This window comes from Oncorhynchus masou, chromosome 1 (assembly GCF_036934945.1).
Source record: "Oncorhynchus masou masou isolate Uvic2021 chromosome 1, UVic_Omas_1.1, whole genome shotgun sequence".
Taxonomy (NCBI): domain Eukaryota; kingdom Metazoa; phylum Chordata; class Actinopteri; order Salmoniformes; family Salmonidae; genus Oncorhynchus; species Oncorhynchus masou.
Window position 1 is genome coordinate 39,706,179 of NC_088212.1, and position 17,856 is coordinate 39,724,034.

Sequence of the window (17,856 nt, forward strand, 5' to 3'; positions counted from 1 at the left end):
ATATGATCTTGCTTTGGACTCCAGAAAAGGTGACAAGATATCCCTAGTTGATATTGGCTGCTGACATGAATAACTTTTAGCTCAAAATGCAGGTATAAAACACAGTGTATTTATGTATCTTTCGTTTGGAAATGTTTATGGCTGCTATGACAGGCTACATTTGCGGGTCAACGTCGGAGAACCACTGGCCTACACAAACCCAGTTGTCTCAGTAAGATCCATGAAGGGAAGTGAATGAGGAAAGGGAAAGAAGACATGGTCAGGGAAGCGTGCAGCTGTGTGTGTGTGTGTGTGTGTGTGTGTGTGTGTGTGTGTGTGTGTGTGTGTGTGTGTGTGTGTGTGTGTGTGTGTGTGTGTGTGTGTGTGTGTGTGTTTGTCTTTGTAACCATCAAGGTTATTCATCTACTATTCTCAGGCCTCTTCTCCCCCATAGTGTCCAAGCCTGTCTGGACCTGCCACTCTCCATGTGCGCCTTCAATCTATGTGAGAGAGAGCAAGTGGCTTTGTCTGCTCACTGCCCGCCAACAATAACATTCACTATGCACAGACTCAACAAGAAAGGTAGGTGACTTTTCTTTAATCCAAGGGCATTGAGTCCTTATGGAATATATGGGTCTATATGGGGCCCACTGGTGTGTGATTCCCTAAGGCACATCGACTATTTACCCCTGATAAAGGAGATTTTAACTAGCTTAATTAAAAACACATAAAAGATGGTAGAAGGAAGAATGGATCTTAAAAGGACCAATCCAGCCATATTTATCTCAATATCAAATCATTTATGCGTAACAATTAAGTACCCTAGCTGTGATTGTTTTCAATTAAAATGGTCAAAAATAGCTTCTTAGCAAAGAGCAATTTATCAAGCAAGAATTTAGCTAGTAATGTCTGGGAGGGGTCTGAGTGGGAAGGGGAAAACAGAAAACTAGCTATTACTGGAAGAGAGGTTTGGCAATCTCTTTCTTATTGGTCTATTAACCAATGTACTGCCTAGTCACCAGGCAGGCCAAAAGTCCATCCCACCAAAACAGGCAGAAATTACAGCTCTTGCACTAAAAGGACATTTTCATCACAATTTCACAGTATTATTCCAACCTCAGGGGGAAATATATAGCACCAGTCAAAAGTGCTATATAGAGTTTTTCTTTATTTTTACTATTTTCTACATTGTAGAATAATAGTGAAGACATCAAAACTATGAAATAAAACATATGGAATCATGTAGTAACCAAAAATGTGTTAAACAAATCAAAATATGTTTTATATTTGCCATGATGACAGCTTTGCACACTCTTGGCAAATCGTTTTTGACTGCACTAGGCCTTTAACAGCATCAAAGGAGCAGTCCATCCATGACATCATAAATACTTCTCTCGGAACAAACGTATTATGATTCCCTCTCACATACAGTGCCTTCAGAAAGAATTCATTGACTTATTCCATATTTTGTTGTGTTACAGCCTAAATTCAAAATGCATTAAATGTATTCATTTTTCTCACCCATCGACACACAAGAATTTTTAGACAGTTTTGCTAATTTATTGAAAATTAAATACAGAAATATCTCATTTACATAGGTATTCACACCCCTAAGTCAAAACTTAAACAAAAATATAAACACAATGTAAAGTTTGTTCCCATGTTTCATGAGCTGAAATAAAAGAACCAGAAATGTTCCATACACACAATAATTAAGTAAAAGCCTCATGTAAATACACTACATGACCAAAAGTATGTGGACACCTGCTCATCGAACAACTCATTCAAAAATCATGGGCATTAATATGGAGTTTGTCCCGCCTTTGCTGCTATAACAGCCTCCACTCTTCTGGGAAGGCTTTTCACTAGATGTTGGAACATTGCTGTGGGGACTTCCATTCAGCAATAAGAGCATTAGTGAGGTCGGGCACTGATGTTGAGCGATTAGGCCTGGCTCACCGTCGGTGTTCCAATTCATCTTAAAGGTGTTCGATGGGGTTGAGGTCAGGGCTCTGTGCAGGTCAGTCAAGTTCTTCCACACCGATCCCAACAAATTATTTCTGTGTGCACGGGGGCATTGTCATGCTAATACAGGAAAGGTCCTTCCCTGAACTGTTGCCAAAAAGTTGGAAGCACAGACTCGTCTAGAATGTCATTTTATGCTATAGCGTTAAGATTTCCCTTCACTGGAAATAAGGGGCCTAGCCCGAACCATGAAAAACAGTTGCAGACCATTATTCCTCCTCAAACAAACTTAACAGTTGGCTCTAAGCATTCGGGCAGCTAGCATTCTCCTGGCATCCATCAAACCCAGATTCATCTATCGGACAGCCAGATGGTGAAGCGTGATTCATCACTCCAGAGAACACGTCTTTTATACCACTCGAGTTTCATAACACTCCAGCCGCGTCTTTTATACCACTCGAGTTTCATAACACTCCAGCCGACGCTTATTATACCACGACAAGTTTTATACCACTCCACCCGACGCTTATTATACCACGGCAAGTTTTATACCACTACAGCCGACGTTTATTATACCACGGCAAGTTTTATACCACTCCACCCGACGCTTATTATACCACGGCAAGTTTTATACCACTCCACCCGACGCTTATTATACCACGGCAAGTTTTATACCACTCCACCTGACGCTTATTATACCACGGCAAGTTTTATACCACTCCACCTGACGCTTATTATACCACGGCAAGTTTTATACCACTCCAGCCGACACTTATTATACCACGGCAAGTTTTATACCACTCCACCCGACGCTTATTATACCACGGCAAGTTTTATACCACTCCAGCCGACACTTATTATACCACGGCAAGTTTTATACCACTCCACCCGACGCTTATTATACCACGGCAAGTTTTATACCACTCCACCCGACGCTTATTATACCACGGCAAGTTTTATACCACTCCACCTGACGCTTATTATACCACGGCAAGTTTTATACCACTCCACCCGACGCTTATTATACCACGGCAAGTTTCATAACACTCCAGCCGACGCTTATTATACCACGGCAAGTTTTATACCACTCCACCCGACGCTTATTATACCACGGCAAGTTTCATAACACTCCAGCCGACGCTTATTATACCACGGCAAGTTTCATAACACTCCAGCCGACACTTATTATACCACGGCAAGTTTTATACCACTCCACCTGACGCTTATTATACCACGGCAAGTTTTATACCACTCCACCCGACGCTTATTATACCACGGCAAGTTTCATAACACTCCAGCCGACGCTTATTATACCATGGCAAGTTTTATACCACTCCACCCGACGCTTATTATACCACGGCAAGTTTCATAACACTCCAGCCGACGCTTATTATACCACGGCAAGTTTCATAACACTCCAGCCGACGCTTATTATACCACGGCAAGTTTTATACCACTCCACCTGACGCTTATTATACCACGGCAAGTTTTATACCACTCCACCTGACGCTTATTATACCACGGCAAGTTTTATACCACTCCACCCGACGCTTATTATACCACGGCAAGTTTTATACCACTCCACCCGACGCTTATTATACCACGGCAAGTTTTATACCACTCCACCTGACGCTTATTATACCACGGCAAGTTTTATACCACTCCACCCGATGCTTATTATACCACGGCAAGTTTTATACCACTCCACCCGACGCTTATTATACCACGGCAAGTTTTATACCACTCCACCCGATGCTTATTATACCACGGCAAGTTTTATACCACTCCACCTGACGCTTATTATACCACGGCAAGTTTTATACCACTCCACCCGATGCTTATTATACCACGGCAAGTTTTATACCACTCCACCCGACGCTTATTATACCACGGCAAGTTTTATACCACTCCACCTGACGCTTATTATACCACGGCAAGTTTTATACCACTCCACCCGACGCTTATTATACCACGGCAAGTTTTATACCACTACAGCCGACGCTTATTATACCACGGCAAGTTTTATACCACTCCACCCGCTTATTATACCACGCTTTTATACCACTCCAGCCGATGCTTATTATACCACGTTTTATACCACTCCACCCGACGCTTATTATACCACGGCAAGTTTTATACCACTCCACCTGACGCTTATTATACCACGGCAAGTTTTATACCACTCCACCCGATGCTTATTATACCACGGCAAGTTTTATACCACTCCACCTGACGCTTATTATACCACGGCAAGTTTTATACCACTCCAGCCGATGCTTATTATACCACGGCAAGTTTTATACCACTCCACCTGACGCTTATTATACCACGGCAAGTTTTATACCACTCCACCTGACGCTTATTATACCACGGCAAGTTTTATACCACTCCACCCGACGCTTATTATACCACGGCAAGTTTTATACCACTCCACCCGACGCTTATTATACCACGGCAAGTTTTATACCACTCCACCCGACGCTTATTATACCACGGCAAGTTTTATACCACTCCAGCCGACGTTTGGCATTGCGCATGGTGATCTTAGGCTTGTGTGTTGCTGCTTGGCCATGGAAACCCATTCCATGAAGCTCCCGATGAATCATTCTTGTGCTGACGTTGATTCCACGGGCATTTTGGAACTCTGTAGTGAGTGTTGAAACTAGGAAAGATCATTTGTACGCGCTACACACGTCAGCGGGCGCGTTCTGTGAGCTCGTGTGGGCTACCACTTCGCGGCTGAGCCGTTATTGCCCCTAGACGTTTACACTTCACAATAATAGCACTTACAGTTGACCGGGGAAGCTCTAGCAGAGCAGAAATGTGAGATTATATACACCTGTTAGTAACGGGTGTGGCTGAAATAGCCGAATCAACTAATTTGAAGGGGTGTCCACATACTTTTGTATAAATAGTGTATGAACAGAGCTTGTCAATTCAATTATTTTAAACCTAACCACACGTCATCGCTTGCAGCCGTCGGTTTCAACCGGAGGCCACTGTGACATTGATTTCCCCAGTAATCCTTCCGCTGTTCAATTATGTATAGGCATGCTGACCCTATAAAAAATCTATTACTGACAGGTAGACGAGACCCGCCTCGTCCCAGAGGCCTCAGCACAGCTGTCTGTAGTCATCTCTAGTCATCACACTGCACTCCATGGGGTCTGAAATTAATTCTCTCTGCTTAGAGAAATACCTGGACAGAGGTGTAGGTGGCTGTCTGGATTCATTTGCCACAGCGATATTCAAATAGACATTTATTGACATTTAAACATAGACAAATTGGGACAGAAGTTCATTTTCCTTTAAGGCAGGAAGGTTAATTGAAAGGAAACGTTCCATGAGCAGCACTTCGTGACAGTACATTCTCAACTTATTACTTCACCTTGCTGCCTGACTTCAGCCAGCCAACAGTCAGTCCCTGCTCTCCTCTCCTCCTAGCTCTCCTCTCCTCACCTCATAGCTCTCCTCTTCTCTCTTCCTAGCTCTCCTCCCCGTGCCTCAGTCTGGCTAAATCAATTGCACTGGAGCACTGCTTATCTGTGGCTGTGATTCGTCAGCCTGGTTGGTAAATAAGAGACGTTATAATCACGGGGCTCCTGGTGGCATTGAGGGTCCATGTACTAATCAATAACATCCAATTCATATATCTTCTGCTCTGATTATCTTGGCCTAATCCAACACCACACAATTTGTCTGTCCATTACCGGGGCAGGACAAAGCAGCGCTGAGCATGTTGTTTTCACTGGTGGTTATGATTTTAATGGTGATAAAGCTAGTTGGCTATCCAGTTGGCCAGGTGTGAGAAGAGGTGAGAAGAGGACAATCTCAGCCAGGCTCTTTTAATTGCAAATCCACCTGGGTCTCCTTTTGATACAGAAACCATTGGTTTCACAGCCTAGGCAAAGTAACATCGCATGCGGTGAAGTGCAGAAGATTAAGAAAAAGTAATAATTGTTCTCTGGAATATAGCTTAAAGGCAGAGCAAATGTTCAAATACTGGGAGTGCTTGAATCGAAATCTGTGAAATTGCGTAGCGAACGAAGATAATGTGTTAGGTTAAGTACCATGTGGGGAGGCGGTGGTGCCGTCTGGAGGGAGCCCAACGAGTAGACAGTTATTCACTTGAGAATGCAGATGAGCTGAACAAGTATGAACAGAGTTAATGAATACAAAACAGCTTTCATATCCTATAGTACATCAGACCTGATCTACTTTGGATTTACAGAGACCATATACTCCCTTTACAGTAGGAAAACATCACCATGGCTCTATGAAATAAAAAAGGATCATATCAAGTTCATAAGCTTATGAAATAAGCAATATGAGCCATTATAGTACTGCTAGTTGCTTTATTGTAGAGAAGTTAACAGACACTGATTGGTCAATATGTTATCAGACCCTATATGCACACATGTCTACAGGTAGCCTAACCTAGTATTACAACAACCCCTTTCCTCCCAATCCTGCGAGATTGTCATGCTTAGTTAGTGCAATTTGCTACATTTTGGTAAATAGCATAAAATTATTCAAATACAGTGCTTGAGTTGGAGCTCATGGTTTCCATTTTCTAAAGAATTGATGGAATTTTCCAATAATTCAGTATTTAGCAACATATTTTTTGCCCACAGTCCTCCTACCACCTAAAACATCCCAGTATGTTCAGCCCACTGTGTCAACATATTGAAGGAGAAGAACAGGCACTTTACTTTTTGTTATTGCTAGATAACGTCCCATTCTAATCTTTCAAATCAATTAACTAGCTGGCCTCTTGCTAAGCAGTGGATTTAGCATAAAACCAAAAACTATTCCCTCATACTTTTCCCATGCACTGACTGAATCACACAGAGCGGAAATAGTAAAAGTTCTGACTTTCATTTCCCCCATTATCAGTCCCACAACAATTTCACAGCACAGCAATCACACAAATATGAACTTCCAGAAGTAATTAAACAGGCTTTACTGCAAAGGGACCTTCATGAATACCAGAAAGACGACAATTCCTATTGAGAAGCCACTAATCAGAACACATTCCAGACGAGGTGTCACATCAGCTTTGTTTTCCCGGAAATCCCTTCAGGAAACAGAAGTGAAGTGTAAGCCTCCAATCAACACAACCTGCTCTAGGATACATCCCATATGGTGCCCTATACCCTGCATAGTGCACTATGGGCTCTGGTCAAAAGTAGAGCATAGGGTGCCATTTGGGGCGCAGCACTAGTCTGTTGTGCACGTCTCTCTCTCTGACACCAGCCTGATGGGTCTTAATTGGACAGAACATATGGGGTCCATACTTGCGAACATTAGAAAAAGTTACAATTGAAACTTTTTTTCCATCTCAAAATATGCATCAGCCAATTACAATCATTGACATAGTTGCACGTGACCAAAAGCTACGTTAGTTGTTCCCATTTGATAACCTGGCACATTTAGCTCCTTGTTGATTATCCCTTAGACATATAGCATAGACATAGGCCTACACTTTCATAGCATAGGCCTACACTTACAATACCGGTATTTTTAAAATTTGATTATAATAATGCATAGGAAACGTTGTACAAGTACACTACCGGTCAAAAGTTTTAGAACACCTACTCATTCAAGGGGTTTTCTTTATTTAAGAAAAACTATTTTCTACATTGTAGAACAACATTGAAAACATCAAAACTATGAAATAACACATGGAATCATGTAGTAACCAAAAAAGTATTAAAATCATCAAAATATGTTACATTTGAGATTCTTCAAATATCCACCCTTTGCCTTGATGACAGCTTTGCACACTCTTGGCATTCTCTCAAACAGCTTCACCTGGAATGCTTTTCCAACAGTCTTGAAGGCGTTCCCACATATGCTAAGCACTTGTTGGCTGCTTTTCCTTCACTCTGCGGTCCAACTCATCCCAAGCAATCTCAATTTGATTGAGGTCGGGGGATTGTGGAGGCCAAGTCATCTGATGCAGCACTCCATCTTATCCTCTACAGCAGAGGTTACTCTGGGTCTTCCTTTCCTGTGGCAGTCCTCATGAGAGCCAGTTTCCTCATGGCGCTTGAATGGTTTTTGCGACTGCACTTGAAGAAACTTTCAATGTTCTTGAAATGTTCCGTATTGACTGACCATCATATCTTAAAATAATGATGGACTGTCATTTCTCTTTGCTTTTTTGAGCTGTTCTTGCTATAATATGGACTTTGTCTTTTACCAAATAGGGATATCTTCTGTATACCACCCCTACCGTGTCGCAACACAATTGATTGGCTCAAACGCATTAGAAGAAAAGATATTCCACAAATTAGCTTTGAAAAAGGCACACCTGTTAATTGAAATGCATTCCAGGTGACGAACTCATAAAGCTGGTTGAGAGAATGCCAAGAGTGTGCAAAGCTGCCATCAAGGCAAAGGGTGGCTATTTGGAGAATTTGTTTAACACTTTTTTGGTTACTACATGATGTGTTATTTCATAGTTTTGATTTCTTACTATTAGTCTACAATGTAGAAAATACTAAAAAATAAAGAAAAACCTTGAATGAGTAGGTGTTCTAAAACTTTTGACCAGTAATGTACAACGTTTCATATGCATTTTTATAATCCTCCACTTTGTCACGTGTTATTTGAATCGAACAACGAGGACCAGCAGTGAGCAGTTCTTTCCTTAACAAAAATGCTTGATGCAAGGAGGGCTCAAACCCACGGTTAAAGTGCCCTGTCATTTTAGAGTCAACCGCTTTAGCGGTGTGTGCCACCAGGAAGCAATGATGATGACTGTACATGACAGCTATTTGACAAGTCCATAAGCCTTTTTACGACGTACGATACAATTAAATGTTGTCTAGACCTCCTTTTACTTTATTTTCGGGAAAAGCACATGAAAAACATAGGATTGTCATATGCGAAAACGTGCCTTTAGAATTGTTTCTTACGTTAGTAGCTAGTAGCCTAGTCAAGGATGTATCATGCACTATTGGCACTCTCCACTACCAAGTGGAACAAAAGTAAACTTTGAATTTGGAGTTTTAAAAAGGTCCCTCTGGTAGCCAAGTTGACTTATTTTAAGAAATACCATTGGTTTGTTGATATAAAGTCTAAAATTTTTGATAGGCTGATAGAGAATTTGTTACAGGAAATAATCACTATCACCTGCTCAGGTTAGCATAAGGATAAATATGCCAGGTTATGTAATGGGAACAGATAACATGCAGAGTTGTATCATGTTAATCTGGAGGTGAAAGAAAAGCACACCTGTTTAGATGAGGTGCTGGCGAGCGGAGTAGAACACTTGAAAAAGAAAAGGAGAACCGCACACTCTAGGAGCGCAGATGCAATAACTGATTAACGTAATAACCAACATTTCGACAGACAAGCTGTCTTCATCAGGGTATAATGACAAACACTGCGGGTCACTAGTTTATATAGTGTCAAAGGACACACACAGGTGTCTGTAATCTTTGCCGGGTGTGGCTTGATATCATTGGTTAATTTACAGTTACAAATAGAACATATAAAAAAACATAAATGGATAGTATAAGATCAAAGATACAATATGGCTACATGATCATACAAACATTTTCATTGAATAGCAAAATCACAAGAATGGCTTCAGATCAAAGTCTACGTTGAGACTGAAGGGAGCAAGAGTTTTTAAATTAAAGATCCAAGCAGCCTCTCGTTTTAACAATAAATTGTCGAGGTCACCTCCTCTCCTAGGGAGGGTGACGTGTTCAATTCCGATATAATGTAGGGACAAAATCGAGTGGCTGCATTCCAAAAAGTGGCCTGCAACTGGGTACGCCGAGTTTTTGCACGTAATGTTGCCACAATGTTCCCGAGATTCATACTTTTAATTCGCGCTTCGTTTTACCCACATCATTTTTTTTTACCCCAAGGACAAGTTATAAGATAAATAACTGCTTTAGTGGAGCACGTGATAACACCTTTGATTGGGATTTGTTTCCTTGTTTGAAGGATCTACATTTGTACGTGCCATTGCATTGAGCGCAGCCATTACACTTGTAGTTTCCATCCGGCAGAGGCGCAAATAGATGTGTGCAGGGATATTTTAGGATATAAAATCAGAGTTTATAAATTGATTTCTGCCCCGCGAGAATACGACCAGGGGAGGATCCAAAAACACATTAACAATACTGTCATCGGATCTTAGAATGAGTCAGTGTTTGTGAACGATTCTCTTAATTTTCCAGAGCACTTTGAATAGCGGGTAGTAAGAAAGCAAAAATGTTTATTTGTCTGAGACTGTCCTGGAAAGAGATCATGTCTTGTTTTATCACGTGCAACTAAGTCGACAATTATAATTGACTGATGTGCATTAAACTTTTTCTAATCTTCGCAAGTTTTTATTTATTTACTTTTCTGCTCTTTTGCACACCAAAATCTCTACCTGTACATGATCATTTATCAATCCAGTGTTAATCTGCAATATTGTAATTATTCGCCTACCTCCTCATGCCTTTTGCACACATTGTATATAGACTCCCCTTTTTTTCTACTGTGTTATTGACTTGTTAATTGTTTACTCCATGTGTAACTCTGTGTTGTCTGTTCACACTGCTATGCTTTATCTTGGCCAGGTCGCAGTTGTAAATGAGAACTTGTTCTCAACTAGCCTACCTGGTTAAATAAAGGTGAAATAAAAAAATCAAAAATAAATAAAGTATGGACCAACAATCTCCTTAATATAACTCTGCATTATTACTTTAACACAACTTTACAAATAACCTGTTGACATTTATGAGGGAAAGTTAAAGTGTTTTTCTTTGTTTGTTTAGGGTGCTGGATAGAATATGTAGTCCACAAAGCTTCTTAATGTGTGATCTCTGTTAGCCTACTTGTCGCTTAACTTTGGAAACATCAAAAAGAACACTGACAAGTGCCTATAGACTGAAAAGTATCTGTTGTAACAATATGTAATGTACATGTGCGGCAGGTAGCCTAGTGGTTAGAGCGTTGAGCCAGTAACTGAAAGGTTGCTGGATTGAATCCCCGAGCTTACAAGGTAAAGCTCTTTCTTTCTGCCTCTGAGCAAGGCAGTTAAACCACTGTTACCCGTGTGCCCGAAGACGTGGATGTTGATTAAGGCAGGCCCCCGCACCTCTCGGAGTCAGAGAGGCTGGGTTAAATGCTGAAGACACATTTCAGTTGAAGGCACTCAGTTGTACAATTGACTAGATATCCCCCGTTCATCCCATGTACTGCATCAAGTCTTAGATGATCATAATCAAAGTGTCATTGCGGAATTTTCCCACAATAAATATGCAGGCCCATGATTCCACAGATGGAATCCATATGCCCTCTCACAACGCAGTAGCTAGACAAGAAGGCGATAGAAATTATGCTTCTTAAAACAGAATCAAATACAACATAGAATTATGGAATATAGGATGATCTCTAATCAGGGACTGATTTAGACCTCGGACAGCAGGTGGGTGCAATTAACTATCAGGTAGAACAGAAAACCAGCAGAACTCCAAATCAAATCAAACTTTATTTGTCACATGCGCCGAACAAAACGTGTAGACCTTACCATGAAATGCTTACAAGAGCAGAGCAGAGCAGTTCAAGAAAGAGTTAATACATTTTTTACCAAATAAACTAAAGTAAAAAATTATAAAAAGTAACAAAATAACAATAACGAGGCTATATACAGGGGGTACCGGTACCGAGTCAATTTGCGGGGGTACATGTTAGTCGAGGTAATTTGTACATGTACATTTTGGGGCTTTCCTCTGACACCGCCTGGTATATAGGACCTGGATGTGGCAGGAAGATTGGCCCCAGTGATGTACTGGGTCGTACACACTACCCTCTGTTGTGCCTTATGGTCAGATGCAGAGCAGTTACCATACCATGCGGTGATGTAACCTGTCAGGATACTCTTGATGGTTCAGCTGTAGAACCTTTTGAGGACCTGGGGACCCATGCCAAATCCTCTTTACGACTGTCTTGGTGTGTTTAGACCATGCATGATAGTTTGTTGGTGATGAGGACACCAAGGAACTTGAAACTCTCGACCCGCTCCACTACAGCTCCGTCGATATTAATGAGGGCCTGTTCGGCCCGCCTTTTCCTGTAGTCCATGATCAGCTCCTATGTCTTGCTCACATTGATGGAGAGGTGGTTGTCCTGGAACCACACTGCCAGACCTCCTCCCTATAGGCTGTCTCGTCGTTGTCAGTGATCAGGCCTACCACCACCGTGTCCTCAGCAATCTTAATGATGGTGTTGGAGTCGTGTTTGGCCACGCAGTCGTGGGTGAACAAGGAGTACAGGAGGGGACTGAGCACACACCTCTGAGGGGCCTCAGGGTTGAGGATCAGCGTAACAGACGTGTTGTTAACTACCCTTACCACCTGGGGGTGGTCCGTTGATCCAGGATCCAGTTGCAGAGGGAGGTGTTTAGTCTCAGGGTCCTTAGCTTAGTGATGAGGTTTGTGGGCACTATGGTGTTGAATGCTGAGCTGTAGTCAATGAACAGCATTCTCACATAGGTGTTCCTTTTGTCCAGGTGGGAAAAGACAATGTGGAGTGCGATTGAGATTGTGTCATCTGTGGATCTGTTGGAGCGGTATGAGAATTGGAGTGGGTCTAAGGTATCCGGGAGGATGCTGTTGATGTGCGCTATGACCAGCGTTTAAAAGCACTTTATGACTACCGACGTGAGTGCTACGGGGCGGTAATCATTTAGGCAGGTTACCTTCGCTTCCTTGGGCACAGGGACTCTGGCGGTCTGCTTGAAACATGTAGGTATTACAGACTCGGTCAGGGAGAGGTTGAAAATGTCAGTGAAGACACTTGCCAGTTGATCCGTGCATGCTTTGAGTACACATCCTGGTAATCCGTTTGGCTCCGCGGCTTTGTGAATGTTAACCTGTTTAAAGGTCTTGAAGAAAGTGATTCAATTTAGAACAATGGTGTAAGAATTGCTATTCCTCTGTCCTGCCCGCACACACCCGGAAAAATAGTTTTTTGTTGTTGTTACAACTCGACAGTATTACCTACTAAAACTGTTGTTACACTAAGGTTTTTATTCTAAGAGAAACTTAGACTACAATTCGGGTGTGTAAATGTTAGGACTATTTTGCTCTTACTGTAGTACTGTAGCCTACTCCCGACCGGTCACGTTGTACAGTGAACGAGTGGCACAGTGGTCTAAAACACTGCATTGCAGTGCAAACTGAGTTGCTATGGATGCTGGTTCAATACCTGTACCGGCCACTAGCGACAGACCTATGAGGTGACGGTAGGCTATTGGTTTCTCTCCCACCAAAAACAGAAATAAATAATTCTGAATAACAAACTGGCTTTATTTACAGATTAGCAACAATGTCTCACCCCATGCTCAAGAATGGTCTTTTTCCCGTTCACTTTAGGTTATTTGAAAACAAAATCATCTCCAAAATATCCTTATTTTTTAAACAAGCCAAAGAAATTTGGTTGTAATTTCAGTTTAATCCACCAGAAAAGACAGAACAAATAATACAACAAATATTGTGGTTAAACTCAAATATACTGATTGATTAATAAAACTGTACTATATTTTACGTTATTCCTGAAAGCCCTATTCTGCTCAATTAAATTAATAGAGATCCTGATCATGGTGTTACAGTATGTTGTTACAGCATAATCAAAGTGAGGACAATCGACAATCTGCTGTATGCTTATGGCCTATTGTAAGCTGAAAGTCACATCTTTCCAGTACTTCTCACACCGCCCCAAACTCCACCCTTAAACAGCTAGTTTTTGAATGGTAACTGTGTTATCGAGAGAGAAACAGATCAAATGGACATCATTTTCTTTCAGCCAGCTTCTTTCTACGGTGCTACCCGTTCCAGGGTTAGGACCGTAACCATTTGAGGACTTGAAAATTAGCTGGAGCTGAGAGGATCACCAAAACAAATGGTATTTCGGTTTCAGTGCATTTTCTTAAAACAAATTTACATAGCCTATCAACGTGTAGGCATACTGTGTGATAAACTTGATCATTAAATAAAGTTTAAATAAAAAAATACAAATAATTGTGTACTAATACGTGAATGTGTTTTTGCAGAGAATACCAACCATGCCGACAACCATCCGTGGAGATTAGTGGACAAAAGGCTGGACAATCCATGACTTCTGATTGGGATTTGCATGTACGGTCACTGTGGGGAAGACGTCGTCGATGCACTTACTGATGAAGCCGATGACTGAGGTATTATACTCCTCAATGCCATTCGCATGCATCTCTGTGTGTGGAGTAAAGGTGGTCTAGAGTTATTTTTTCCTTAGGTTGCAAATGTCACATGCTGGTAGAAATGAGGAAAAACGGATTTAAGTTTGCCTGCATTAAAGTCCCCGGCCACTCGGAGCGCTGCTTCTGGATGAGCATTTTCTTGTTTGCTTATGGCCTTATACAGCTTGAGTGCGGACTTAGTACCAGCATCGGTTTGTAGTGGTAAATAGACAGCCACGGATAATATGGATGATAACTCTCTTGGTAAATAGTGTGGTCTACAGCTTATCATAAGGTTCTCTACCTCAGGCAAGCACTACTTACCAGGTGTAGCTTCACTGCCCTGCAGGTGCATATAAAATACAGCCAGCTCTATATTATCCGTGTTGTCGTTCAGATACATAAGATATTACCGTTTTTAATGTCCCTTTGGTAGTATAATCTTGATCATAGGTCATCCATTTTATTTTCCAATGATTGCACGTTGGCCAATAGAACAGATGGTAGTTGAGGTTTACTCACTCGCCAACATATTCTCAGAAGGCAGCCTGACCTCCGTCCCCTTTTTCTCCTTCTTTTCTTCATGCAAATGACGGGGATTTGGGCCCGTTCCCGAGAAACCAGTATATCCTTTGCGTCAGACTCATTGAAGAAAAAATATTCTTCCAGTTCCTGTTCTGATGTCCAGAAGTTATTTTCGGGCATAAGAGATGGTAGCAGCAACATTATGTACAAAATAAGTTAAAATAATAAGTTACAAACAATGCAAAAAAACAAACAAAATAGCACAGTTGGTTAGGATCATGTAAAATGTCAGCCATCCCCTCCGGCGCCATTCTACACAACTCCAAACATCCGTTGTAAGATTTGAATACCCTTGGATTATAGGATCTCTATGGCTTCTTACCAGTGTTCTGATCCATGTACTCCCGGGACACATGTTCATTCTGGTGCACCCATTCTCCATTGCACTTGAAGAAGATCTGCAAGGCAGGCACAGCCCGACACAGCAGCTTGATTGGGTTGCTTTTGATTATGTAGGAATCTTCTGGTTCCTTCAGGAAGTGAGGCAGGGTACCTGGGACTGATGGTAGGGAGTCTGGCAGGATGTCACCTGTGGCTCCTGCAGAGAGAGAGACTAGTTAATTCAATCAATCAATTACATGTATTTCATAAAGTCCTTTTTACATCAGCACAGCAGTTGTCACAAAGTGCTTTACAGTTACAGCAGATACCCAGCCTAAATTCCTAAAGAGAAAGCAAAGCAGTTTTCTTCTGGGTGACAATGACTGACATTCAAAACAAAACCCAGGAAAAAGCGCTGATAGATATGTTATGAAGATTTTAAAGCTGCATTATGTAGCTTTTTCTATGTCCAAAAGCTGTAAGTTGCTAGTTGTCATTCAATGTGATTCAACATTAACAATTTAGCGCCTGCAGCCTACCTGAAAACCCCTGTATTTGATTTGGCTGTTGGTTTGGATTTTCCTGACAGATTTAGTACTGCGCACAATGAATGACAAGTTTCCGGCACAAGCTCATTGGGTCAGACTGAGAAGATCTCAATTGCATACTACTAGCATCCTCTCTCCTCGTCTCCTTCTCAAAACCCATTGGATGAGAAAGCCAAAAGGATGAGAAAGGCAAAACCCACCAACGGGTTTTGAGAAGGAAATGAGAAGAAAGGACGAGAGTATTATTCAAATTAGAATCTCCCAGAGACGGAAGAAAAATGGGATGCATATCCACACTTCGCTAGCGAAGAGATATGGCAGATGTGGGGAGCAAACTACATGTCCCAGCATCTCCTCCATATAACCCAAAGAAACTTAAAAGGGAAAACAATAGAGCCTGGGTCAAGATGAGAGTGAACCTCGGATTTGCGCTCACAAACTGTAGAGGGCTTGCTAGTTAGCTAGCTCATGTCATGACTCTCCTGTGATGATCTGAAGGATCAGGTTACTTAGTAAATAAATAATTAAGACAATTTGTATATTGCTAATTCATGATTCTATGCTATGGTTCGTGCAGATACCCAAGGGTTTGCAACGTTCAGCAATGAGACTGGTGAGGTAAAATTCCTTAATTAGCGACTGTTTTGGTAAGCTATGAAAATATAGGAATTCAGGAAATTATTTAATTAACTCGGGAAATAAAGACTCTTTAAACATTTTCCTGTGGTGCCCCAACGTCCTAGATAATTAAAGTTACATGATTTGTTTAATCACGTAATTAAATTACACATAGAGGATTGATTTGATAATATACTGTCTTCACATTTAACAAAACTAGCTAAGGGATTGAAAACCAACCAAGAGACTGTTCTGCTGAAAAGACATATCTAGCTAATAAAAATGTCTAGATATAAAGTAATATGTTGCTTTTGCTATTTAGTTGTAAATATGTATGCAAGTGGGCTCCTGAGTGGCGAAACGGTCTAAGGCACTGCATCTCAGAGCTAGAGGTGCCGTGATTGGGAGTCCCATGGGGAAGCACACATTTGGCCGAGTGTCGTCCGGGTTAGGGTATGACTGGGGTAGGCCATCAATGTAAATAAGAATATGTTCTTAACTGACTTGCCTTGTCAAATAAAGGTTAAATACATTTTTTCAAAATTAAAAAAGTGCTATAGCTACTATGGATTACTTGTTTTCAAGCCATGTTAGCAGCTAGCTAGTGACTTCTCTGTGGTCTATTGATCTATTAATAAAGTGTACATCTTCCAATAATAGGCATACAGTGAGGCAAAAAAGTATTTAGTCCGCCACCAATTGTGCAAGTTCTCTCACTTAAAAAGATGAGAGAGGCCTGTAATTTTCATCATAGGTACACTTCAACTATGACAGACAAAATTAGAACAAAATCCAGAAAATCACATTGTAGGATTTTTTATGAATTTATTTGCAAATTATGGTGGAAAGTAAGTATTTGGTCACCTACAAACAAGCCAGATTTCTGGCTCACAGACCTGTAACTTCTTCTTTAAGAGGCTCCTCTGTCCTCCACTCGTTACCTGTATTAATGGCACCTATTTGAACTTGTTACTTTGAGAATGCGGAGGGCAACAAGATCTACAGTGCCTAGAAAAAGCATTCATCCCCTTGGGGTTTTTCATATTTAAATGTAGTTTAAATGGATTTGGATTTCATGTAATGGACATACACAAAATAGTCCAAATTGGTGAAGTGAGATGAAAAGAATTTGTTTAAAAAAAATTAAAACAGAAAAGTGGTGCATATGTATTCATCCCCTTTGCTACGAAGCCCCTAAATAAAGATCTGCAACACCACTAAGCAAATGTCAAGCTCTCCAAACAGGTCAGGGACAAAGTTGTGGAGAAGAACAGATAACGGTTGGGTTATAAAAAAACAGAAACTTTTAACATCCCACTGAGCACCATTAAATCCATTATTGAAAAATGGAAAGAATATGGCACCACAACAAACCTGCCAAGAGAGGGCCGCCCACCCAAACACACAGGCCAGACAAGGAGGGCATTAATCAGAAAGGCAGCAAAGAGACCAAAGATAACCCTGAAGGAGCTGCAAAGTTCCACAGTGGAGATTGGAGTATCTGTCCATAGGATCACTTTAAGCCGTACACTCCATAGAGCTGGGATTTACGGAAGAGTAGCCAGAAAAAAAGCCATTGCTAAAAGAAAACAATAAGCAAACACGTCTGGT

The 17,856-nt window shown here is 41.3% G+C and overlaps 1 protein-coding gene and 1 long non-coding RNA gene across 3 annotated transcripts in view; one reads left to right on the top strand and one right to left on the bottom strand.

Moving 5' to 3' along the window:
• The window catches only part of LOC135544023 (netrin receptor UNC5D-like), a 214,807-nt gene that overhangs the window by 54,201 nt on the left and 142,750 nt on the right, over positions 1 to 17,856 (bottom strand). For both annotated transcript variants that reach the window (XM_064971374.1, XM_064971364.1), the window contains exon 2: positions 15,081 to 15,296. In XM_064971374.1, coding sequence (XP_064827446.1) covers positions 15,081 to 15,296 — 216 coding nt within the window. The remainder of the gene's footprint in view (positions 1 to 15,080; positions 15,297 to 17,856) is intronic.
• Positions 459 to 14,151, top strand: LOC135552814 (uncharacterized). Its single transcript, XR_010457514.1, has 3 exons — positions 459 to 561; positions 13,762 to 13,860; positions 14,009 to 14,151. It is a non-coding gene; the product is annotated as an uncharacterized LOC135552814 (long non-coding RNA).